We start from the raw sequence: 24,426 nt of genomic DNA on the forward strand, positions 1-24,426 counted from the left end.
TTCAACGCGAGGGAGGGTGGGAGGGAGCGAGACGCAAGAGGGAGGAGATATGGGAACATATGTATATGTATAACTGATTCACTTTGTTATAAAGCAGAAACTAACACACCATTGTAAAGCAATTATACCCCAATAAAGATGTTAAAAAAAATAAAAAGAATTCAACGCGACACTAGCGAAGGGATTTGTAAGTGTTCGTCACCTCTCTTAGGCTTCTCGCCAATCCTGGGGGAGGGATGAACCGTCCGATTACATTTTACAGAGAGGAACTACAGAAGTCTAGAGAGGTTAAGGGGCCGTGGAAGAGCATAAAGCCAACATCATTTATTTATCATTCACATTCATTCATACATACAACAAATTCATTCATTAGATGTAATAAGCATCAATAAGAGGGCCTATTATGAGCCAGGCACTGTGCTAGGCGCTGTGGACACAATGTTGAGTAAATATTGCTGCTCTCATGGACCTCAGTCTAGGGAATGACATAGACATTAAGCAGTCAATTATGTAATTCTTAATTTCAAAGGTGATAAATTATAGCGAGTGAGGGAGGCATATCATGGAATATTTGGAAAGTCCAAAAATATTTCCCTAAAGAAGCAATGGAACTGACAATGGTGAAGAGCTTGAGGTGGGATGCAAAGAGCTTGAGGTGGGGATGGAGAATGGCCTCAATACTCCTTTCTTCCCCTGCCTTTATTGAATATGTAGATCAGCTCAATTACCTTAATCAGATTCTTCTGTGCTGTACTAGCTTACATTTTTCAAAAATGGAACAATAAGGGCTTCCCTGCTGGCACAGGGGTTGAGAGTCCGCCTGCCGATGCAGGGGACACGGATTCGTGCCCCGGTCCGGGAAGATTCCACATGCCGCGGAGCGGCTGGGCCCGTGAGCCATGGCCGCTGAGCCTGCGCGTCCGGAGCCTGTGCTCCGCAACGGGAGAGGCCACAACAGTGAGAGGCCCGCGTACAGCAAAAAAAAAAAAAAAAAAAAAAAAGAAAAGGAACAATAAATCATAACAGTTTTTAAAAGGTTACCTATAGAGGGAAGGGGTAAAATAGAAGGGACAAAGATAGAAGCTAGACTTTTAAAACTGTACCTTGTTTTGGATATCTGACTTTACAACCATGTAAATATTTTATATAACTTTAAAACAAAATTTTAAATATAAGATATCCCTAAAAACAAAAATAAGATAAAACAAATTAACCTGTGTATCCAGTTGGTGACAAAACAACGCAGAGATGAACTAATGACTTTAAAACTCCACAGTTTGATTGTACATACCACTATATTGGTGGTGGTGGTGTTAAAATTGTTATTCTGAGCTTGTTGCACATTTAGTCTGGGATAAAGAAAAGGAGTGATTATGTTGGTGTCAAGAACTGAGCTTTTCAGAGGGAGTGAAGGAGGTACAGATGTAAGATTGATCACATTAAAGAAAAACCCTGTGGTCTTGAATTTGAATTGGGAGTATCATGATATATTTTATCTTTATAAAAAGCAAACATTTCCTACCTCTGTCCACTGAAAAAAAGTCTGAAACAAAGACCAACCTTCTTAATAAGCACCCCATAAGCCCAGATCGTGGTCTCTAAATACCATTTCCAGTTGAAAGAAGCCAGGAACACTGAGGAAAAATCTGATTCTGAGTCAGGGGCAGGAAATGTACAGACAAAAATGGCACATCTTGATGTACCAGAAAGGGAGTTATCAAAGACATTACCTGGTGAGATAATGTCAATGGGAGCCAATAAGAAGCTTCCATTGGCCACAAACTGGACAATTTGATCCTCAATAAGGATAATGATTGCAGATCAAAATGCATCAAATGTTCAACTTTGTGCATTTGGGTTTTTAATTTTTTATCTTAAAATAATGTCAAATTTACATAAAAGTTGCAGAAAGAATGCAAGAGCTCCCATAAACACTTTGCCCAGATTCCCCAATTGTTAACATTTTTGAATCCTTTGAGTAAAAGATACACACATGGTGTCTCATTAACCCTTAATTCTTCAGTGTTTCTTTCTTTCTTTGAGGCAGGCGGGCTTCTCTCTAGTTGTGGCAAGTGGGCTCAGTAGTTGAGGTGCACGGGCTTAGTTGCCCCAAGGCATGTGGGATCTTAGTTCCCTGACCAGCGATCGAACCCGCATCCCCTGCATTGGAAGGCCGATTCTTAATCACTGGACCACCAGTGAAGTCCCTAGTGTTTCTTTCTTTTTTTTTTTTTAACCGATTGGTTTTCTTAACTTTTTAAAATTTATTAATTAATTAATTTTTATTTTTGGCTGCGTCGTGTCTTCATTGCTCCCCTTGGGCTTTCTCTAGTTGTGGCGAGCAGGGGCTACTCTTCGTTGCGGTGCACGGGCTTCTCATTGCAGTGGCTTCTCTTGTTGCAGAGCACACAGGCTTCAGTAGTTGTGGCACGTGGGCTCAGTAGTTGTAGCTCGCAGACTCTAGAACGCAGGCTCAGTAGCTGTGGCGCACAGGCTTAGTTGCTCCACAGCATGGGGGAATCTTCCCAGACCAGGGCTTGAACCTGTTTCCCCTGCATTGGCAGGCGTATTCTTAACCACTGCACCACCAGAGAAGTCCCAGTTTATTCCTTTTTTTTTTTGCGGTACTCGGGCCTCTCACTGTTGTGGCCTCTCCCGCTGCAGAGCACAGGCTCCGGATGCGCAGGCTCAACGGCCATGGCTCACAGGCCCAGCTGCTCTGCGGCATGTGGGATCTTCCCGGACCGGAGCACGAACCGTGTCCCCTGCATCGGCAGGCGGACTCTCAACCACTGTGCCACCAGGGAAGCCCCCCAGTTTATTTCTTAAGTAAAGCACATTCTTCCACATAATCACAGTATGATCTTCAAAATCAGAAAATTAATATGGATCCAATATCACCAGGTAATTCCCAAATCCCATTCAGAGTTTCAGTAAAGTTCTTTAAATCTCCAGCATCCGTCCCAGGATCACATGTTGTATTTTGCTGTCTAATTCAGTCTCCTGCAGTCTGGAACAATTCCTCATTCTTTCCTTGTCTTTTATGACCTTGATATTTTTGGAGATTACTGGCTAGTTATTTTGTAGAAAGCCTCTCAATTTGCTTTTCTTTAATATTTCCTCATGACATGCATTTAGGACAGAAACCACAGAAGTGATGTTGTGTTCTCAGTGCATGTATCAGGAGGCAAAGAATGTTGATTTCTTCCACTACTTATAACCTACCCTAATTATATTAACCTGATTATGTTAAAACGGTGTCTTCCAGGAACTTCCCCTGAGGTCCAGTTGTTAAGACTTTCCCTTCCAATGCAGGGGGTGTGGGTTCCATCCCTGGTCAGGGAGCTAAGATCTCACATGCCTGGCGGCCAAAAAATCAAAACATAAAACGAAGCAATATTGTAACAAATTCAATAACGGCTTTAAAAATGGTCCACATCTGCAGTGGTTAAGAATCCACCTGCCAATGCAGAGGACAAGGGTTCAAGCCCTGGTCCGGGAAGTTCCCACATGCCACGGAGCAACAAAGCCCGTGCGCCACAGCTACTGAGCCTGCGCTCTAGAGCCCACGAGCCACAACGACTGAAGCCCGCGTGCCTAGAGCCCGTGCTCAGCCAACGCACTGAGAAGCCCACGCACTGCAACGAAGAGTAGACCCCGCTCGCCGCAGCTAGAGAAAGTGCGCACGCAACAAGGGAGACCCAGCGCAGCCAAAAATAAATAAATAAATAAAATAAAAATGGTCCACATCAAAAAAATATTTTTTTTTTTAAATTAATTAATTAAATGGTGTCTTCCAGGTTTCTCCAGCATGAGTTCATGTTGCACTTATCGGTAAGTGCCTTATTGGAAGATACGATGAAACTGATTAAATATCTGCTCCTCAACAGACCTTCACCCACCAGATTTAATATTCATTGATGATTCTTGCCTGAATTAAATTTTGTTGCTGTTGTTAGCAAAGAGGGTTTTATTTTTATTTACAAGAATTCTGGAGGAGGATGGCTGCTGGCATTGATTTGGTCAAATGATATTAGATTACTAGATACTAGATTCTCTTGGCCTTTTTCTCATGTAGCTAGATGGCTGCTGTGGCTCCAGGCAGCACATCCTCAATGAAGGCAGGAAAAAGGGAGTGGCACGGAGGTGTCCACCATGTCTGTCTCTTCTATCAGATAATGGTTGCTAAATGATGATTGTTTTCTAATTCCATCTTTGGCACTTCCTTCCTTATTGGCTCAACAAGATGTTCCAGAGTGGTTTTTTCTTGAAATTTTACCGGCCCCAGTTCTGGACTCCACCCTTTCTCCAGGAGCTTTCCTTCTGTTTAGTGGGGAATAATATTTAGAAACCAAGATCTGGGTGCCAGGTGGGCTCATTCCTACCACAGTATCATTATTTCTTTTTTTTTAAAGTTTTTTTTTTTTAAACAAATTTATTTATTTAATTTTGGCTGCTTGGGTCTTCGTTGCTGCGCGCAGGCTTTCTCTAGTTGCGGCTAGCGGGGACTACTCTTCTTTGTGGTGCGCGGGCTTCTCATTGCGGTGGCTTCTCTTGTTGCTCTAGGCACGGGCTCTAGGCATGCAGGCTTCAGTAGTTGTGCCTCACGGGGCTCTAGAGCGCAGGCTCAGCAGTTGTGGCGCACAGGCCTAGTTGCTCCGTGTCATGTGGGATCTTCCCGGACCAGGGCTTGAACCCGTGTCCCCTGCATTGGCAGGCGGATTCCTAACCTCTGCGCCACCAGGGAAGGCCAGTGTCATTATTTCTTGCTTCTCTCATTGTAATATGTTACAATATGTCCCTATATTATCTTATGTCTTTAAACCCATGAGTGCACACCAATATCTCTAATTCGAATTCAACACCAAGGTTTATTTCAGCCCCTTTACATGTTTCTAAAGTCCTTCTGTGATGGTGAAAAACCTGGTTCCCGGGACTTCTCTGGTGGCGGGATCCAAGGAAGATCCCACATGCCGTGGAGCAACTAAGTCCGTGCGCCACAGCTACTGAGTCTGCGCTGTAGAGCCCACGAGCCACAACTACTGAAGCCCGCGCGCCTAGAGTCCGTGCTCCGCAACAAGAGAAGCCACTGCGATGAGAAGCCCCCACTCACCGCAACAAGAGAAAGCCCGTGTGCAGCAATGAAGACCCAACGCAGCCAAAAGTAAATAAAATAAATTCATATATTTTTTAAAAAGTGCCTGGCACAGAGAGAACACGCTGTGCTTAGTAGAACGTAGAGTAATTGAAACAACATCGCTGTACTGTGACCCCCAAGGGCACAGGGTCACATCATTCTTGTTCTCAGGTATGTGCCCCAGGGCTGGCCAATCACAGAGGCTCCAGAAAGGTTTGATTTTTTTTTTTTTTTTTTTTTTTTTTTTGGCTACGCTGCAGGGCATCCGGGATCTTAGTTCCCCTAACCAGGGATGAACCCGTGCCCCCTGCAGTGGAAGCGCAGAGTCCTAACCACCGGACTACCAGGGAAGTCCCAGATTTCATCTTCTGGCTGCTTGAAACCCTTCAGGGTGCCTCACCACTTTTCCTGGCCCTCCCGACCTCTCCTTCCACCACCCACCCTCTCCAGGCCCTGCCCTGTCCAAACCCAGGGGAGTCAGCGCCCCCAAGGGCTGTTATGAACGGCTCCCACCAGACCCCCAGCTCTCCCACCAATGTCCTTGGCCCAGGATACCCCTTTGGCCTGGACCACACACCCTGACTTACTCCACCCCCCTTTTCGGAACATTCCCTGTGGCTCTGAGCTCCTCGGGAGAGATGTATCTGGGCTCGCCCATCCCTCCAGGCAGGGCAGCCAGTGCCTGGAGGGCGTGCATCCCCCTCTCTGGTGGCTCTCCTAGGGGTCAAGGTCACAAGTGGCTTTAGCCAGAGGCTGGAGCTTCTAGAACAGCTGCCGGAACTCAGGTGAGAGGAAACACACATTGGGTCATGTGATCAGTGCAGGGTAGGGTGGAGGGCCCATATAGGCCTGGGGGGATGGCTATAAGCCTCCTCTGCAGTGGCAAGTGGCCCTCAAGCCAGCCCTGCCACCCGGACCAGCGGGAGAAGCTGGGTCCTGAGGAGGGGCAGAGCAACAGTTGCCCCCCGGCCTGTGCGCTTCTCCTCTATCACCAGTGTCCCCCCCCCCCACCACCGTGGGCCCTCCTCATAGGTCAGTCTGGGATGGAGGGAGCAGGGGTGGGACTGGCATCGCCAACCTCCCTGGGCAAGGTGACAGGTGAGGTGGTGGCTAGGTGGGTGGGCAGTGGATGAAAGCAGTGAACCCAACCGGGGGGGGCTGAGAACAGGGAGCAGCGGGCACAGCCCACCCCTTCCCAAGGGGCACCGTCTGGTCTTAGGGCTGGCTGTCCTAGGGCCAGGGAGTTTACCTGCCCAAGCCCTCGCCTTTCCTTCCTCCCTGCCACACGGGTAGCAAGAAGAAGGTCCACCCAACAACACCCTCACCCACCCCAGGACCCCCGTGGTCAGCTCAGGGTGCTCCGCGTTGTCCGCGGGGCGGGGGTGGGGGGTGGGGGGTGGGGCTGAGCCAGGGCTGCTGGAGCTTGCAGCGACGGACCCTGGCTCGGGAGCGCCGCCTGGTGGAGAGAAAGAAGACAAAGGCGCAGCGGCAGGTTTCTGTACAGGAAGTCGGATTATACATTTTAGTAACCGGGCGAGAGAAACGAGGCATCGGGGCAACAGTGCAGGGGCCACAGGAAGAATAAGAGATCGAGAGCTAGGGTTTGGCATAAATCTTACAAAGTGTATAAAGAATCTGTGTTTCTCTACAATAACAAAAAAACCAAAGGCTACAAGAGCGGTTGTATATACAAAACACGGAGATATTGCTTCACTTGCAAACAGGTTCCTGACCAGACAGGGAGACAAGACAGAGAGAAGGGCACAGGGAGGGGGTGGTGGGTGGAGAGCGCGCCGCGTGCAAAAAGGAGGGTAAGGTGGGGAGAGGGTCTTCTCCCAGCATAAATCTACAGGCAGGAGCTGGAGTTGCGCACGCACGGGAGAGGTCGAAGGCATGTGCGCTGCTGGCTGCGCGCGGGGGAGCGGGATGCCAAGAGCCAAGAGTGTCCGTCTGCCTGGCCCCTGGCGCCTTGCTCTTCGGGCTTCAGCCTGGAATGGGGCTCTGGGTGGGGACCAGGGGCCAGCTGGGCCAGCTGGCCAGAGAGGGAGGGCGGCGATGGCTCCCCGGAGGCTACCGTGGAAAACTGGAGAAGCCTGCTCGGTGTGCCCATCCTCTTGGCCTCTGGCCGGCCCGGTCCATCCTGCCACCCTCCCCTCCCCGCCCCGCTGAGATGCCCACTGGGACCCAAGGACAGCAGGTGCAGCAGCCGGGGCTTCTAGCTTTCCTTGGGCAGGACAGGAGATGCCGCTCAACTCCTGTTCTTCGTGCGGAGCTCGATGGGAGGGCAGGAGCCAGTCACAGAGGGGCGGAGGGGGTGGGCAGGGAGGACAGGGCAGTGAGGGGTGGGCGGAGGATGAGGACGTGCACGCACGCTGAGACCAGGCGCGGGGCGGTCACAGGTTCTGGCAGCACTGCAGCTTGTTGGGTTTCTGTCCGTCGGTGGTGGGTGGCACGCTGATGTCCACCACGTTGTTTCCGGGGGACTCGTCGTGCGCTGCGCGGTCCGCGATCTGCTTCTGTGACACGATGCGGTAGATCTCTGCGGTGGGCGGGGGCGGGGAGAACGACACAGGGTGAATGCACTGTGTGCCCCCAATCTCGGTTACCTCCCCCTCCCACAGGACTCATCTGGATGTCACCTCCTCACGGTAGCGCCCTGGATGCTGAGTTGGAACCCCTTCCAAAGGCTCCCACTGTGCCCTGTGCGCCCCCATCACGTCAGGGGGAGCCATGCCATGGGCTGGGCTCCTGGAGGCTCCCTGCCCATCCCCAATGCTGGCTGTGTACTCAGCAAGGGAAGGACCCATATCTGTTTGCAGATGTAAGTCCCAGCACAGGTATCGCATTCTTTAAGATCAGAGGCCCTCCTCCCTCAGGAGAAACTCCCAGAAGCCCAGCGGCTCTGGGACCCTGAGGCCACCTGCCTCCCCAGCTGACCCTGTGGGCTGTTCTCTAGTGAAGCCATGGCAGGGCCCATCTACGGGAGCTGGGCTGAGAGGGTCTCTGTGCCCTGAGTGCCAGCAGGGGTGGGATCTGGCCTCACGCTGTGGAAGGTGCCCTGTCTGTCCTCGTGTCCAGACTGAACAGCAGTTTTAAGGAAGGAAGGTTCAGGGGCTGCGTTCTGGAGCACGTGACCCGTGTGGCTGGTGCCCTTCCCACGCCCACCCTCTGTGATCCCAGCTGGGCCCTGTGACCACCTGTGAGAATGTTCTTGAAAGCTTCCTCTACGTTGGTGGAATCCAAGGCTGAGGTCTCAATGAAGGACAAGTTGTTCTTTTCTGAAAGAGAGAATATTTGCCCAGGTGAGTCAGCTGGTGGAAGCGGGGGAGGGTGGTCCCCTATACCCTCCTCTTGGGGACCGTGGCTGCCTGTCCGCTCACCTGGCCCAGGAAATGAAGGGCTGGGGCCGAAGGGGTAGGATGGAGATGCCCACCCCTGCAGCCATGGGCACGGCCAGGGAAGATGCACCTGGTGCAGGGGAGCTGCCTGCATTCCAGATGCTTCTCGGATGCTTCAGTCAGAGTCTTGCTCTCAGAAGTGTGGCACCTAGAGGCCCTGGCCAGAGCAGATGGCCCGGACTGACACCTAGCAGCCCTCTGGCCATGCCCTCTGGCCCGGCGTGCGCTCACCTGCGAAGGCGCGGGCCTCATCCGTGGGCACGGCCCGCAAGTGGCGCAGGTCGCTCTTGTTGCCCACCAGCATGATGACGATGTTGCTGTCGGCGTGGTCCCGCAGCTCCTTCAGCCAGCGCTCCACGTTCTCGTAAGTCAGGTGCTTGGCGATGTCATACACCAGCAGCGCACCCACGGCACCACGGTAGTACCTGCAGGGATGGGGGCAGGGCCCAGGCGTGAGCCGAGCCCGCGTCCCTGGGGGCCCCCCAGGCTCTGTGGGCAGTGGCTCCTTGGCCCGAGGGGTGGCCATCAGGGCCTCGAGGGAGGGGTGCGTGTCCTGAGGCCCCGGCTCCACTCCCCAGATTCAGCTCAGGAATGGGGAGGCCTAAGGAGGGAGGTTTGGGATCTGGGATCAGAAGACACCCACGGGATCAGCCATCAAAAGGGGAGGAGGAAAACAGTGACTATGCAGGGAAAGGGCAGAAGCTCTAATGCCTGCCGTGGCCCTGCCCGCCCAGAGCACCAAGGAAATGGATGGACGCACATCCACTCCAAGGGATCGAGGAGCCGAGAAGGTGACCAGGCCTTGGTGGAGGGATTCCAGAAGACAGCAAGTGACTGACAGGGAAGGGTCAGGAGTTGGGAGGGTCAGGGAAGAGGCAGTCGAGGGGGTCCTGATGGTGGGGTGGCACAGGAGGGCCAGGGGTGCCAGGGCTGCACCTGGAAAAGGCAGGCTGGGAACACGGCTGGGCAGGGCGGGCCGAGCAGGCAGGCTGGGGAGCGGGCAGAGCCTGATAACAGCCCTCACCGTGTAGCCAGCACCCGGCAACGCTGCAGTGCCTCAGTGGGACGCCAGGGGTCAGAGGGGCTGTGGGACATGCCCACCTGGGGTCACAGCCTGACCAAGCCTGGGCACTGGCCTTTCAGAGGGTCCCACAGCTCCTGGGGGTCTTGTCCCTCCACCCTGCGCCCCCTGCTCTCAGGTCTGTGCTCTCCCCTTCCCCCGCCCCCCCCCAGCCCAACTCCTACCCATCTTTTGGGGCCCTCGGCCTTCCCGGCCCCGCCACTCACGCCGAGGTGATGGCGCGGTAGCGCTCCTGGCCAGCGGTGTCCCAGATCTGTGCCTTAATGGTCTTGCCGTCCACCTGGATGCTGCGGGTGGCGAACTCCACGCCGATCGTGCTCTTGCTCTCCAGGTTGAACTCGTTGCGGGTGAAGCGCGACAGCAGGTTGCTCTTCCCCACGCCCGAGTCCCCGATGAGCACCACTGTGGGGGCGGGGAGGGATACGAGTGAGCCTCCCTGGGTCAGAGGGGGGCAGCGCCCCCGAGCCAAGACCCCACGCGCTGCCCACGTCCACCCACAGAACCTTCACAGTGGCGCTCCGGGTGCTGCAGACACGCGACAGCCAGTGACGGGGCAGAGTTGGAGCTGTCCTGGGGCCACTGGCCCGAGGAACCACGCTTCCTGGTACAGAAGCGAATAGGGTCCTTCAGAGCAGGGTTGCCCCTGCTCTGATGGGACACAGGGATCCAGGCATCCCGGCAGAAGGCAGCTTGGGGATCCATCAACTCCCAAACCTCCAGAGTGCCCTGGTGACCTGGGCAGCCAGGCATGCCTGAGAAAGCCCCAGGGCTGGGTGACCTTGGGCAAGTCACTTAACGTCTCTGGGCTGCCTTTTCCACAGGTGTGAAAAGGGAGACAGTAACAAGAGCCACCTCAGGGAGGGGGACACGGGAATGCCTGGGATCAGAACTCAGCCAGCATCTCGTACGCTAAGACGGGGCGGGGGTGGGGGGGTCAGATCGTCCTGCAGGGAGGTGGGAACAAGGGCCCTCCTGAGCAGCGCAGGGCAGAGCAGGGCAGGCATAGGCGGGTCTTTCCCTCCATCCCTCCCTTTATTGAGCTTCCTGCCCCCACCTGAGGAAGCCCTGCCTCTAGCGGCCCAGCCGCTCCAAGCTCTAGGCTGGAGGGTCCTGGAGGGGCCCGGGCCTGGAGGGCTGTGCTCAGACCCAGGACACAATGGGGACTCGTGTCAGTGTGTGCATAGGTGTGTGTGCGGCGCAGAAGAAACAGCCTTTCTTTCCGACGTCCCAGCTGGAAACCACAGGGACCCCCAAGTGTGGGCCTTAGGCTCTGGTACCCCAGGGTGGCTCTGGCTCGTGGGGAGCCACGGGGGCTGCAGACTTGGTCACCCAAGGCCCCGATGTAAAGTTTTTCCTTGATGAGAACTTCTACGTGTACGTGTTCAGATTCCTGCTGCTTCTTACCACTTTCACTGCTCCCTGACCCCAGGCCATCATCACTCCCGTCACTCCCTGTTGCTGTGACAGCCTCCTCCCTGGTGCCCGCCCTTACATTTACTCTCAGCTTCAGCCAACAGGCTGTTTTCCTCTTGGCCGCCAGAGGGTGCCTGTGAGCACCCTGCGTGGGTCCCATCCCTCCTCTGCCTACAGCCTTCCAGGGCTCCCACCTCCAAAGTCCTTCTGGCAGCCCACAGGGCCGTGCATGACCTGCCCCGTCCCCTCCCTGCCCTCACCTCCTGCCTCTCTCTCCCTCGCTCACTCTGCTCCAGACACACAGGCCTCCCTGCAACGCTACCCTTTGCCTGGAGTGTTCTTCCCTGGGTACCCACCAGGTTCCTGCCCTCATCTACTCTGTGTGGCCCCTCGGATGGCACTTGATCGAGGAGGCTCCCTGCAGCCATCCTCTTAAAACCCCCCTCCCAGGACTTCGCTGGCGGTCCAGTGGTTAAGACTCCACACTTCCACCGCAGGGGGCCCAGGTTCGATCCCTGGTCGGGGAACTAGATCCCGCGCGCTGCAACTATGAGCTGGCATGCCGCAACTAAAGATCCCGCACGCCGCAACTAAAACCCGGCACAGCCAAATAAATAAATATATTTTAAAAAACCCCAAAACCCACTCCCCCCAACACTCCCCATTCCCCTCCCCTACCTTTCCCCCATAGCTCTCCCTACCCTCTCACACTCACCAGGTTTCCCTTATAGATTTTTTTTTTGTCATTCTGCCTCGAGGGCAGCCATCTCAGACAGTCTGGTTCCCTGCTGTATCCCCAGGACCTGGTGCACTGCCCGGCGCACGGGACGCACCTGAGCAATGCCTGTCGAATGAACAAACGCCAAAGTGGCTGGCGGAGCTTCCCAGGCCCACCTCCCCCGACACTGGAAGATGGCCAGGTCACCATCCTTGGGCCACAAGTAAGGAGGGGGCGGGCCAGGCAGCCCCCAGGACCCGGCACCCTCTCTGGACAGGCTGCTTTAGAGCCAAGAACAACAAGAACAAGAAGAACGTCCCGTGCCATCATCTCACATATGTATCACATGACCCATTTTACAGATGAGAAACTGAGGTGCAGACGGGGGAATGACCAGCTTAAGGCACGTGGTCACCAAAGGCAGAGCTGGGCTCTGAGTCCATGCATGACTGCAGGCTCACTCCCATCCCCCAACCAAGCGCAGCGACCAGCAGTTTGCCCAGGGCCACCCAGCTGGAGAGTGGTCCAGCCGGATGTGAACGCAGGTTTTCTGGATCCAGGGCTGAGCTCAGGGGTCTGGGTTCAGCTTCCTCCTCTCCCACCATCTGGGGTATCCTGAACCCCTAGAGTAGCTAGCAAACTCCTATTTGTCCTTCAAAATCCCTGGGTGCAGGCTTCTCCTCTTCTCCCAAACCACCACGTGGCCTAGCCCACAACATCTGTGATGACAGTGTCAGCGTCCTCCCCTGACACTGGGGGCACCCAGCATAAGAATGCCAAGTTGACTTCAGAGAAAGGTGGAAAGAGGTGAATGGACATGGGCCTGGGGCTGAGGGTCAAGGGCGCCCAGCCATGCCAGTGGGGCCATGACTGGACTGACTGTCCACACTCTCACCCTGTCACCTCGTGCCCACGGCAGCTGCAGGAAGCTGGCCAAAGCCAGGGAGGTCTGTACATACTTCTCATATCCTCAGGAACAGAACAGGAAATGAGGAGGAGGGTCCTTTTGGGCCCTTGCCTGTATCCTCCCCACCCTCTCACTCCCTTCCCAGCCCTGTCCAGCTGTCCAGCCTCGGGATCCCCTTTGCCACATCGGGGTTCTGCCCCGGCCCAGCCAACCATCTCCTCAGCCCTCAGGCCGGGCCCAGCCCTAAAGGCTTTGTTACGGAGCTCTTAGGGCCACCCCAGCGACAGATGTTCATGTTATCGTGTACAGCTGGAGACGCTCAATACAGAGTGACCAAGTTCCCTGGCCCAAGGTCACCCAGTGAGAACAGTGGAGGCCAGAGCAGAACAACGGCCACCAGCCGCTGCCCGGACAAATGGCGGGGAGGCGGGGCTGCCCCCGCGGTCCCTGGCACGCAGTGCCCAATGCAGAAGTGGCCAGCAGGGCAGCGGCCGGGCTGGTCCCGTGTGCAGGCTGGGAATGAGAATGGCATTGTCGAAGATACAAGTCATCTGTTGTCTCCGGGAAAGAAAGGGCCCTTGAGGACGCAGCCCCCAGCATTTCCACAGGAGTTGGTGGCATCACTGGCCGGGACACGGTCCCCCTGGGCACACCAGTTGGCTGGCAGAGCAGGCAAGCCCAGTTGGCAAAAACAAAGAGCTGGCAGCTCCTGGAAGCCCTTGGTCCTCGGGCCCGCCCCACGACAGCGTGGCACATCTGGGGCCCCCATTCTGACACTCAGGTCACCGAGTGGCCATTGGGGGCGCTCGGCTCCCCGACTCCAGGCAGAGCAGGGCTCCACCCCTCCCCCCAGGAGCTATTCCCCGGGGGAATCAGAGAGCAGAGGACAGGTGCCCCAAACCGGGGCACAGGCAGGGCCACCATTCATAATGGGGGGAGCTGGTGTGCTCGGGTCCCAGACCAGCCGGCCAGGTGTGAGGTCTGCTCAGGCTAGAGAGCCAGGAGGCTGCCTCGGGAGCACCTGGTGAGCACTGGGGCCGGCCTGTTCCCTGGGAGTGAGTGAGTGGTGGGAGCTCTGGGAAGGCCTTGGTGGCCCTTGGGGACCTAGCTGCTCGCACTGTGGCCCCTGCCGCCCAGTCCATCAGAGGAGAGTTTGGGGCGCCCCCGGGGATTGATCGGCAGGCTGGGAAAATGGCCCCTCGCTGAAAAGGATAAAATGTTAGCAGGATAAATGTGAGGATCTATAATTAGGTACAAATAAACAGCCTCACTCCTGGCGGGGGCGGGGGATGAGCAGGGAGGAAAACAAGCCACACGGGGACTGGGGGGGGGGTGGAACACCCACAGGGATCTGCTGGCCTCTGCTGGGGGGTCAGGAGAGCCAACCTGTGACGTGGCTGCCAAAAAAAGCAAGTCAGTGGCGGGACGGCTAGAGAGGGGGCAGCCAGCGCCCCACGTGAGAGGTGTGGTCCCTCTGTGCCCAGGGCAGGGCCTGGGGAAGGTGACTGAAGCCTGGGGGAGGCTGGGCACGGGATGGGGGATGAGAGGATCACAGCCCCCCTCCACTCCTGAAGGACTCCCCGCACCAGGCAGCAGGGCTGGGGAGATGTACGGTGAGAGTACCGGTCCTTGTCAACCCTTCTGGTCCTTGTCAACCCTTCTGGCACAGCTGTGTCCTGGACACCTCTGTACTGCCTAGGCCTGACCCTCTGCAGGCCACGGGGTCTCAGGAGGGTCTGTGGGGTGCAGTGTATTCACGTTTCAGTCTACCTGCCATATTTATGGCCAGTGATGCCATGGTGGCGGCCTGCCTACCTGCTGGCTTCCTTCCTTCCTTCTATGAGTCAGAAAGAATTTCCTTTTCCTATTTAAGTGAGACAAAAACTGAGTGGATTTAAAAACAAATATTAGGGGACTTCCCTGGTGGCGCAGTGGTTAAGAATCCACCTGCCAATGCAGGGGACACAGGTTCAAGCCCTGGTCTGGGAAGATCCCACATGCCGCAGAGCAACTAAGCCCATGCACCACAACTACTGAGCCTGTGTGCCACAACTACTGAAGCCCATGCACCTAGAGCCTGTGCTCCACAACAAAAGAAGCCACTGCAATGAGAAGCACGCGCACTGTATCGAAGAGTAGCCCCCGCTCGCCACAACTAAAGAAAGCCCGCATGTGCACAGCAACAAAGACGCAACACAGACAAAAATTAAAAATAAATTTATAAAAACAAACAAACAAATATTAAAAGATAATAGAGGGTCCTCCAACAAGGCGTTACGTGTGAAGGTGAGTCAGAGGACCCGTTTGGTAAACACTGACCTTGTGAATTACACTTTCGCTTCTGACCTGGCTTGAGACAGTCAGCAGGGCACCTGCTCTACTCAGAAAAGGAGCCCAGTGGGAGAGGGCAGCGGGGCAGGCAGGCACCGCCCCCGCCCCCCCCACACCAGCTGTGGTACTAGTGTTTCCAGGAAGAGGACTCCGGAGATGAATCCTGAGAAGCGCACAGCCTGCTCCCTTGCCCCTGACCCAATAACTGGACTTCTGGGAACATACTTCAAGGAAATAACCCAAAGGGCAAACGATGACTCGTGCAAACACTTGGAGCTGGGTTATTTACAACAGCAAACGGCTGAAAATAACAAGTGGGGAATGACCACGGAAACACTGGGAGGAACGCCCCCTGCCCTTGTAGTAACACATCCAGGTGGGTGCCAGCCAGGACCTGGGGAGCAGCTGCCTCAGGGTGGGCTGGGTAGAGACAGGCACCAGCTGCAGCAGGACTGGCGTCCAGTCCACCTATCATCCGTCCCCAAGGCCCTGACAGAGCTTCCTCTGCCTCTAAAGTGAGACCCCAAGGTTCAGTCGGCACAAGGGCCTGGGCCCAATGCCTGCCGACCACACAGCCTCACTTGGCAGCAACGTATCGGCCTGCAGGCAGCTCCTCGAGCCCATGGTGCTGTGTGACAACTCCAGACCTTTGCATGGGGACTCGTTCTGCCCAGAAACCTTTTACCATGTGGATATCCCAGGTAGGAAGTGCTCCATCCCATTTTCTACATTCCCAAGGTCCCCAGAACCCCAGACCCAACCAGGGATAATACCATAGACACACAGTGTCACACAGGCCACACTCCCAGGGATGGCCAAGCTCCCCCAACGAGGGAAAGATGTCAATGGCTGGCATGGGAAGCACACCCTCACGCAGCAGGCAGCATGGCAAAGGTGTCCTGTGTGCATCCAGGGGTTAGCTCTCAAGGGTGACCAATGCCAGCCAGGGAGCCCAGCACAGCAGCACAAGACCTGGCCAAAGCCTAGGGTGGCACAGAAGGTACTGGAAAGTCAGTGACCCCTAAGCTGCCTGACCTTCCTAGGCCTTACTTGAGGCTCCTAGAGTCCTCTGTTGCCTTGGCAGGGAAGATCCTCCAGCAGGTTGGAGGAGACCGTCTGACAACCCCAGTCCCAGATCTTGGCCACAAGCCCCCCCAGATACACTCCTTAAGTGGTCTGGGTTCAAATCTTGCTTTAATACTTAAACTGTCCCTCCAGTTTCCAGGTCCATAAAGAGAGATGCTGGATAATATGGATCTCACAGGGTTGTGCTGAGGATTTCAATGAATTCATGTGTGTAAAGTGCTTAGAAAAGTGCAGGTGCTTTGACAGCGCTCTCAAGAGCTCTAAGAGTTAAGACAATTATTGCTGTTAACCACCAGGCCTGGGTTCAGCACACACAGTCCCCCGCCACCACCCCAGGTGCCCCTACACGCAATTCCGACTCTGCTCCCCAATCCAGGGTAAACACCCCCACCCCTGCCACACACGCACCTCAACCCCCATTGTCCGCCCCTCCCTTCCAGGGCTCCGCCCCCAGATGCACTGCCACCAATCAAGACTGGCCCCTCCTACTCCATGAGAGCACCACCCCCACCCGCCCACCCTAGCCCACTTATTGGACACGCCCACCACATCCTAGCCCCGCCTCTAACGGACACGCCCCCATCACGAAGGGAGCTTTCCACCCAGCCCGGCCCGCCAAATGCTGGGGCGGCCCCGCCCCCTCTGAATGCCCCGCCCCTAACGGCCTCTCCCACTGCCCCGGGCCCCACCCCCCTGGGCCCTGGCCCCGCCTCGGAGCATCCCGGGCCCCCAAACCTCTCTGGACAGCCTGCCCCGCATGGCTGCGCATCTCGGCCCGAACTTGACCAAGCCCGGCCTGCACTGGCCATCCCGGCTGCCTGGCCTGCCAGGCCCCAAGTCTCGGGCTCCGGCCTGGGCCCAGAGGCCTGGAGCGCAGCCTGGGTGCTTGCCCGGCGCCTCGCCGCCGCCCGCTCGCCCGTCTGTGCCCCACCAACCGCACCTTTGAATAGGTAGTCGTACTCGTCGTCCCGAGTCCCCATTGTCCTGGCGCTTCCGGCGGGATTGGCGACTTCGCAGCCCCACCACAAACACCCGACGGGGGCGGAGCCGGCGCCGCGCAGAGTGGCGGCCGGATGGCCAATCAGCGATGGATGGCGTAGCGACCGGCACCCAGAGAAGCCAATAAGAGGCGGAATCAGAGCCCCCGGGGTGGGCGCCGCCGGAGATCCACCTTCTTCTCTCTCGGTCTCCTGGAGAAAGGCGGAAGGAATGCGGACCTTTATGAAGTGACGGCCTCGCCAGCCTATCACAGGCGAGATCTGGAAGGCGGGGCGGAAAAACTGGAAGAATGAAACGGATTGACGGAGAGAGTAGCCAATGAGGGGTTTGATTCAGGCAGTACCGGACCAGCAGAGGACCTGTCCGGGAGGGGAAATGGGGCTACGTCCAGGTAGTGTTACGCTATTTACCGTCCCGATGACGTCATAGGTCAATGCGCGCTGCTCTGCGGGCCGCCCACCCCCACCCCCACGCCCGCTGCCCCCAGAAATGGCAGTTTCTGGGGGAACATCTGAGTGGGGACTTTTTTAGCTTAGAGGTCTCCTCTCCTCTCTGGGTTGCAGTTTTCTCCCTCTGTAAAACGGGAGAAACTCACCTTATGGAATCTTTGGAGTATGACTAGATCGTTGACCTAAACACATACTAAATCAACCACCCACTGTCTGTCATTAAGTCTTTAACAAATATTTGTAAATCCTTACTCGGTGTCAGACTGTCTCCCCTTCTCTGTCCCCTTATCCTGTTTTATTCCACCCCCACCCCAAGGATTTATCCCTACTTGACATTAAAGTATGCATTTCTTTCTCGATCCTGTTAAAAAACAAACTTCTACTAAGTGTGAAGGTCTAATTGCCTTTATTAAAAGATTCATGAATCAAGCAGCATCTCATCTGTCAAGCAGAGATACTCCCAGAGGTTGTACAAAATGGAAGTCTTTTATAGAAAAGACGGTGAGACAAGAAGTCATGGACAATAGTGAAATGAAAGTTAATTCGGAGGAAAGTAAGCGTTCAGGTGAGGGCAGCTTCTCATTGGCTAAGCTGTGGTGTTTCCATTGGCTGGGCTTGTTGCTGGGAGGGAAGAAAATCTCTTCTCCAGTTTTAGTAAAGTAATCGCAGTTACTGTTTGGGAGTGCAAGGTACGTACATCTCTTCTGGTTGGGGTCTGTAATTGATGTCTTCCTGTTTGGGGTAACTGAGGAGTGGCAGAGCATAAGAGCTCCCTCTGCAAGACTTCCTGACTCCAGTTTTAGTTAAGGTTTCTTCTTTTAAATTTTCACAATCCTATTTAGTTTCTGTCCCCCACCAACAGAACATCAGCCGTGTGAGGGCAGGGGCTGTGTCTGTGGCAGTCGCTGCTGTGTCCTCAGTGGGCAATAAACGTTGTGTTTTGTTTTAAATTATTTATTTATTTATTTGGCCGCGCGGGTCTTAGTGTGGCACGTGGGATCTTCGTTGCGGCATGAGGGATCTAGTTTCCTGAACAGGGATCAGACCCAGGCCCCCTGCATTGGGAGTGCGGAGTCTTGACCACTGAACCACCAGGAAAGTCACAGAAATGTTTGATTAGTGATCATGTAAGTATAGCTCATGTGCTAATTATAATAATAATAATTATTGCCTCCTGGACCTCATCCTTGGGATGTCCATCAGGCATCCCAAACACAAATTTGGCCTCTTTTTCCCATATCCTCTCCTCCTCCTGTGACTCCATCCATTCACCCACATCATCAAAGCCAGAGGTGGTGGACTCCCCTCTCCTCCTCGTCCTTTACTCCCCTGCCCCTCTCTCCCAACCCCTCCCTCAGTTGCCTTACTCTGTCCCTCCTCCCTCTTAAATTTCTGACCACTTCTCACCCTCACCACTGCCACCACCCCTATACTGGCCCTGTCATCACTTCACGGACCTGTGTAGTTTCCTGCTCCCAAAGCTCCCTGATCTGAGCTCACCTCACACAGTCTGTTCTTCCCATAGCAGCCACATGGAGTCTTTTATTTATTTATTTTTAAAATTAAATTAAAATTTTTTTGGCCACGCCGCATGGCTTGTGGGATTTTAGCTCCCCAGCGAGGGACTGAACCTGGGCCCTCAGCAATGAAAGAGCTGCATCCTAACCACTGGACCCCAGGCAATTCCTATTTATGTATTTTTAAATTGAAGTATAGGGACTTCCCTGGTGGCGCAGTGGTTAAGACTCTGCTCTCCCAGTGCAGGGGGCCCAAGTTTGGTCCCTGGTCAGGGAGCTAGATCCCACATGCATGTCACAACCAAGAGTTTGTGTGCCACAACTGAGGAGCCTGTATGCTGCAACTAAGGAGCCCACATGCCACGACTAAGGAGCCTGCCTGCCTGCTGCAACTAAGACCCGGCATAACCAAATAAATAAATATATATTTTTAAATTGGGGGTGCTTCCCTGGTGGCACAGTGGTTAAGAATCCATCTGCCAATGCAGGGGACGCGGGTTCAAGTCCTGGTCTGGGAAGATCCCACATGCTGCGGAGCAACTAAGCCCGTGCGCCACAACTACTGAGCCTGCGTACCACAGCTACTGAAGCCCGCGCACCTAGATCCTGTGCTGTGCAACAAGAGAAGCCACACAATGAGAAGCCCGTGCAGCACAACGAAGAGTAGCCCCCGCTCACTGAAACTAAAGAAAGCCCGTGCGCAGCAACGAAGACCCAACACAGCCAAACATAAATAAATAATTTTTTTTAAAATTGAAGTATAGTTGATTTACAATGTGTTAGTTTCAGGTGTACAGCAAAGTGATTCAGTGGCATATATATTCTTTTTCAGATTCTTTTCCATTATAGGTTATTACAAGATATTAAATATAGTTCCCTGTGCTATACAGTGGGCCCTTGTTGGCTATCTATTTTATTTATTTATATACTTTTAAAATTATTTATTTATTTATTTGACTACACCAGGTCTTAGTTGCGGTGTGCAGGATCTTCTTTGAGGCATGCGGGCTTTTAGTTGCGGCATGCGGGATCTAGTTTCCTGACCAGGGATCGAACCTGGGCCCCCTGCATTGGGAGCGCAGAGTCTTAACCACTGGACCACCAGGGAAGTCCCTGGTTATCTATTTTATATATAGTAGTGTGTATATGTTAATACCAAACTCCTAATTTATCCCCCCCACCCCCGAGAGTCTTTTAAAACATAAGTCAGGCCAGGCAATGCTCTATGGGCTGGAGATGCAGAGTTGAAGGAGACAAGTCCCAGCCCTTGGGGAGCTGACGTCTAGTGGAACAGGCAGACAAGAAGCAAGTAAACAACAGCACGCACAAGAAATTTCAGAGTGCAGTGAGCCCAGGAATAAACTGGGCTATGTGACAGCGGATCTACTTAGTTAAGGAGGCAGGGAAGGCATCCCGGAGGAGGTGGCATTTACACTGAGTCCGAGGGAGGGGGAGGAGGTGGTGGGAACAGCATTTTAGACAGACAAAACAAAGAAGTGAGAGAGAGCCCAATGGCTCTGAACAGCCAGGAGGCCACAGTGGCTGGAGAGTTGAGTCCAAGGGCCCAGAGATGAGCTTAGGGGAAAAGTTGAGGCAGTCTGGAAGCCAGTCCAGGGAGGACCCTAGTGGCCTTTGCACACTCCTGGGCTGTTGGCTTGAAGCCCAGCACATTCCCACCCAAACCCCCTCCCCACCCCACCCGCATTCACCACCCAAGCTTCTTGCCTCTCGCTGCAGCCAGGTGGGGCAATGCACTGGTTCTCCAGACAGGAGCCGTGCTTCCTTCCAAGGCAGCCAGGCTTTTGCTCTCAAACAGTGCTCTCCTGCTGCGGTGCCACACCCCTCCCCCATCTTTGTAGAATTTTTATCCTTTGAAAACTGACTCATGCGGGAGGGATGGATCGGGAGTTTGGGATTAGTAGATGCAAACTATCATACATAGAATGGATAAACAAGAAGGTCGGGGCTTCCCTGGTGGTCCAGTGGTTAAGACTTCGCCTTCCAATGCAGTGGGTGTGGGTTCCAACCCTGGTCAGGGAGCTAAGATCCCACATGCCTTGGGGCCAGAAAAACAAAACATAAAACAAGTAATATTGTAACAAATTCAATAAAGGCCTTAAAAAAACAACAAAAAAAAAAACCAAGAAGGTTCTACTATATAGCACAGGGAACTATATTCAATATCCTGTGATAAACCATAATGGAAAGAATACGAAAAAGAATTTATATATATGTATATATATATAAATTATACATATATATGTATAACTGAATCACTGTGCTGTACAGTAGAAATTAACACAACATTGTAGGGAATTCCCTGGCGGTCTAGCGGTTAGAACTTCGTGTTTTCATTGCCGAGGGCCTGGGTCCAATCGCTGGTCGGGTAACTAGGATCCCACAAGCCATATGGCCAAAAAAAACAAAACAAAAAGCCCCACAACATTGTAAATCAACTATACTTCAATAAAATAAATATTTTTTTAAAAAGTAAACCTTCTTAATAAACATTTTAAATAAGAAGAAAAAAAAAAAACTGACTCAAAAGTGACCTCCACCATGAAGGCATTTCTCCTGTCTAGGTCATGTTGTTCCAGCGCCCATCCAGCATGGCTCACAGTAATGATAGTGTTAGTAATGATGGCTCACGTTTATGTTGTGTGCTCACCATGAGTCAGACACTACTCAGACTGCTTTTCATGTAATGCTACATGAAATCCTCACAGTACCTGGAGAACAGGAAGGGGTGGTGCGGATGGGAGGGTGGGGTACCAGACCATCCCTATTTTCCAGATGCGGGAGCTGAGGCCACAGAGCTTGAGTGTCCTGTCCTGGCCCCTCCGCAGGAGAGTGATATGGTTAAGGGCGCCAGCTCTGAAGTTGGCTGGGTCAGGATTCACTTCCTGGCTCTTGTTTGGTTCCCAGCCATGGTGGTTACTCTTTCTGTCATTCCCAGTGATGGAGGGGCAGGAAATGCTGTGTTGGAGGAGGAGGAGATAGCAGAAGAAGCAGCAGCATTGGAGCAATCAGCCCTGTTTGGCCGAACCTGAGAATAAAGAGTACGTAACTGGGAGGGCTCTGCCCCCACCTCAACAGACTGGACTCCCCACCAGTTCAGCCACAGTGGTCTCAAGGGAGACTCTCCAAGCCTGCCCGATACAGGACACCCCCAAACAAGGATCCTGGAGAGGGTCTGGCCTCCAAGTGTTGAGGAGATCGTCACCCATGCTCAGCCAGGGCCCCAGGGAAGCTAGTGTGTCCCCAACACAGAGGCTCTCCTCTAGTGAAAGAGGCCCCCACCACCTTCCCAAGGAACCCCTAGGAATATTGGAAAAATAGGTTCTCTATTAAAACAGCAGCTGGGGCTCAGGGCACAGGCAAACGTCCCAAACGTGCCCTATGATAATGCGCCATATGATAGGGGTGATAATCGTAAGCAGTGCATTAAATAACATTGAACCACATACTGTGAAAGTCCTACCTTTTTTCAATTCCTTTTTTCAATTTTTTTAAAATTATTTATTTATTTTTGGCTGCATTGGGTCTTTGTTGCCGTGCGCGGGCTTTCTCTAGTTGCGGCGAGAGGGGGCTACTCTTCGTTGCGGTGTGCAGGCTTCTCATTGCGGTGGCTTCTCTTGTTGTGGAGCACAGGCTCTAGGCGCGCGGGCTTCAGCAGCTGTGGCACACAGGCTCAGTAGTTGTGGCTCGCGGGCTCTAGAGTGCAGGGTCAATAGATGTGGCGCAGGGACTTAGTTGCTGTGTGGCATGTGGGATCTTCCCGGACCAGGGCTCGAACCCGTGTCTCCTGCATTGCCAGGCGGATTCTTAACCACTGTGCCACCAGGGAAGCCCTCAATTCCTTTTTTTTAATGAATTAAATTTTTTATTGAAGTATAGTTGATTTACAATTTTGTGTTAGTTCCAGGTGTACAGCAAAGTAATTCAGTTATACACGCACACACACACACATATATATTCTTTTTCAGATTCTTTTCCTTTATAGTTTATTACAAAATATTGAGTAGAGTTCCCTGTGCTACACAGTACGTCCTTGTAGTTTATCTATTTTATATATACTTGTATGTATATGCAAATCCCAAACTCCTAATTTATCCCTCTCCCTTTTTTTTCAATTCTTGAAGACCTTTATTACCCATCAAGGAGAGAGGCTCACTCTCTCTTGCTCATATCTCTTCAACAATTATCTAATCCTCATCTCCCTTTTTGAGCTCAGACGAAGGATGAGAGCCTTTAGAAGGCAACAGGATCTCGTTAGGATTTTCTTCCCTACATATATTTCATTGTGAAATTTTTTAAACATTTAGAAAAATGGAAAGAATTGTACAGAGAATACCCAGACCCAGATCGCACTATTAACATTTTGCTTTATTGCATATCCATTCCTCTAGCCACCCGTCATCTAATTTTTTGATGCATTTCAAAGGAAGTTGAAGATTTAGGGGATCTAATGGACAGCATGGTGATTACAAGTAACACTGTATTGTGTACCTGAAAGCTGCTAAGAGGGTAGATCTTCAATGTTCTCACCACCAAAAAGGAAAAGGTAATTGTGTGATGTGATGGAGGCATTGGCTAATGCTAGGGTGCTTATCGTTTCACAGTATATGTGTATCAAGTCAACATGTCATACACCTTAAACTTACACAATGTTTTATTTTTTTTTAATTAATTTATTTTTGGCTGCATTGGGTCTTTGTTGCTGCACGCGGGCGTTCTCTAGTTGCAGTGAGCAGGGGCTACTCTTCGTTGCAGTGTGCAGGCTTCTCACTGCAGCGGCTTCTCTTGTTGTGGAACACGGGCTCTAGGTGCGTGGGCTTCAGTAGCTGTGGCTCGTGGGCTCTAGAACACAGGCTCAGTACGGGCTTAGTTGCTCCGCGGCATGTGGGATCTTCCCGGACCAATGATCCAACCCGTGTCCCCTGCATTGGCAGGCGGATTCTTAACCACTGCGCCATCAGAGAAGTCCTATTGTGTGTTAATCACATCTCAATAAAGCTGGAAAAAATTTAAAAAAACAAAATTGAAGACATCAGTTCACTGCACCTCTAAAACACTTCAGCATGCATACCATTAACTAGAGTTCCATGTCTTTTTATGACTGTTGTAGCTTTTTTTTTAGGTGAAATTTACATACAGTGAAATGCACAAATCTTAAGTGTATACTCACCTGGGCAAAGGTGAACACGGGAGTAACCCACCTCTACTGAGGTTCAGAACATCACCGTCACTTGGGAAAGTTCCCTTATATCCCTTCCGAGTCAATCCCTATCCCACCTCCCACCCTTCCAGAGGCAACCACTATTCGTTTATTGTGGGGTTATTTTTTCACCATAGATCAGTTTTCTAGCTGGATTTTTTTTGGCCAGGTG

The 24,426-nt window shown here is 53.0% G+C and overlaps 1 protein-coding gene across 1 annotated transcript; it reads right to left on the minus strand.

Moving 5' to 3' along the window:
• Positions 1-6,610: 6,610 nt before the first annotated feature.
• On the minus strand, positions 6,611-17,278 carry RAB11B (RAB11B, member RAS oncogene family). Its single transcript, XM_079915640.1, has 5 exons — positions 17,012-17,278; positions 9,823-10,018; positions 8,767-8,960; positions 8,335-8,415; positions 6,611-7,676 (listed from the first exon to the last, which is right to left on the minus strand). The coding sequence occupies exons 1-5, from the start codon at positions 17,049-17,051 to the stop codon at positions 7,531-7,533; spliced, it is 657 nt and encodes a 218-aa protein (XP_079771766.1). The 5' UTR covers positions 17,052-17,278; the 3' UTR covers positions 6,611-7,530.
• Positions 17,279-24,426: the final 7,148 nt, after the last annotated feature.

Source organism: Stenella coeruleoalba (genome assembly GCF_951394435.1).
Source record: "Stenella coeruleoalba genome assembly, chromosome: 3".
In the NCBI taxonomy this organism is placed as follows: domain Eukaryota; kingdom Metazoa; phylum Chordata; class Mammalia; order Artiodactyla; family Delphinidae; genus Stenella; species Stenella coeruleoalba.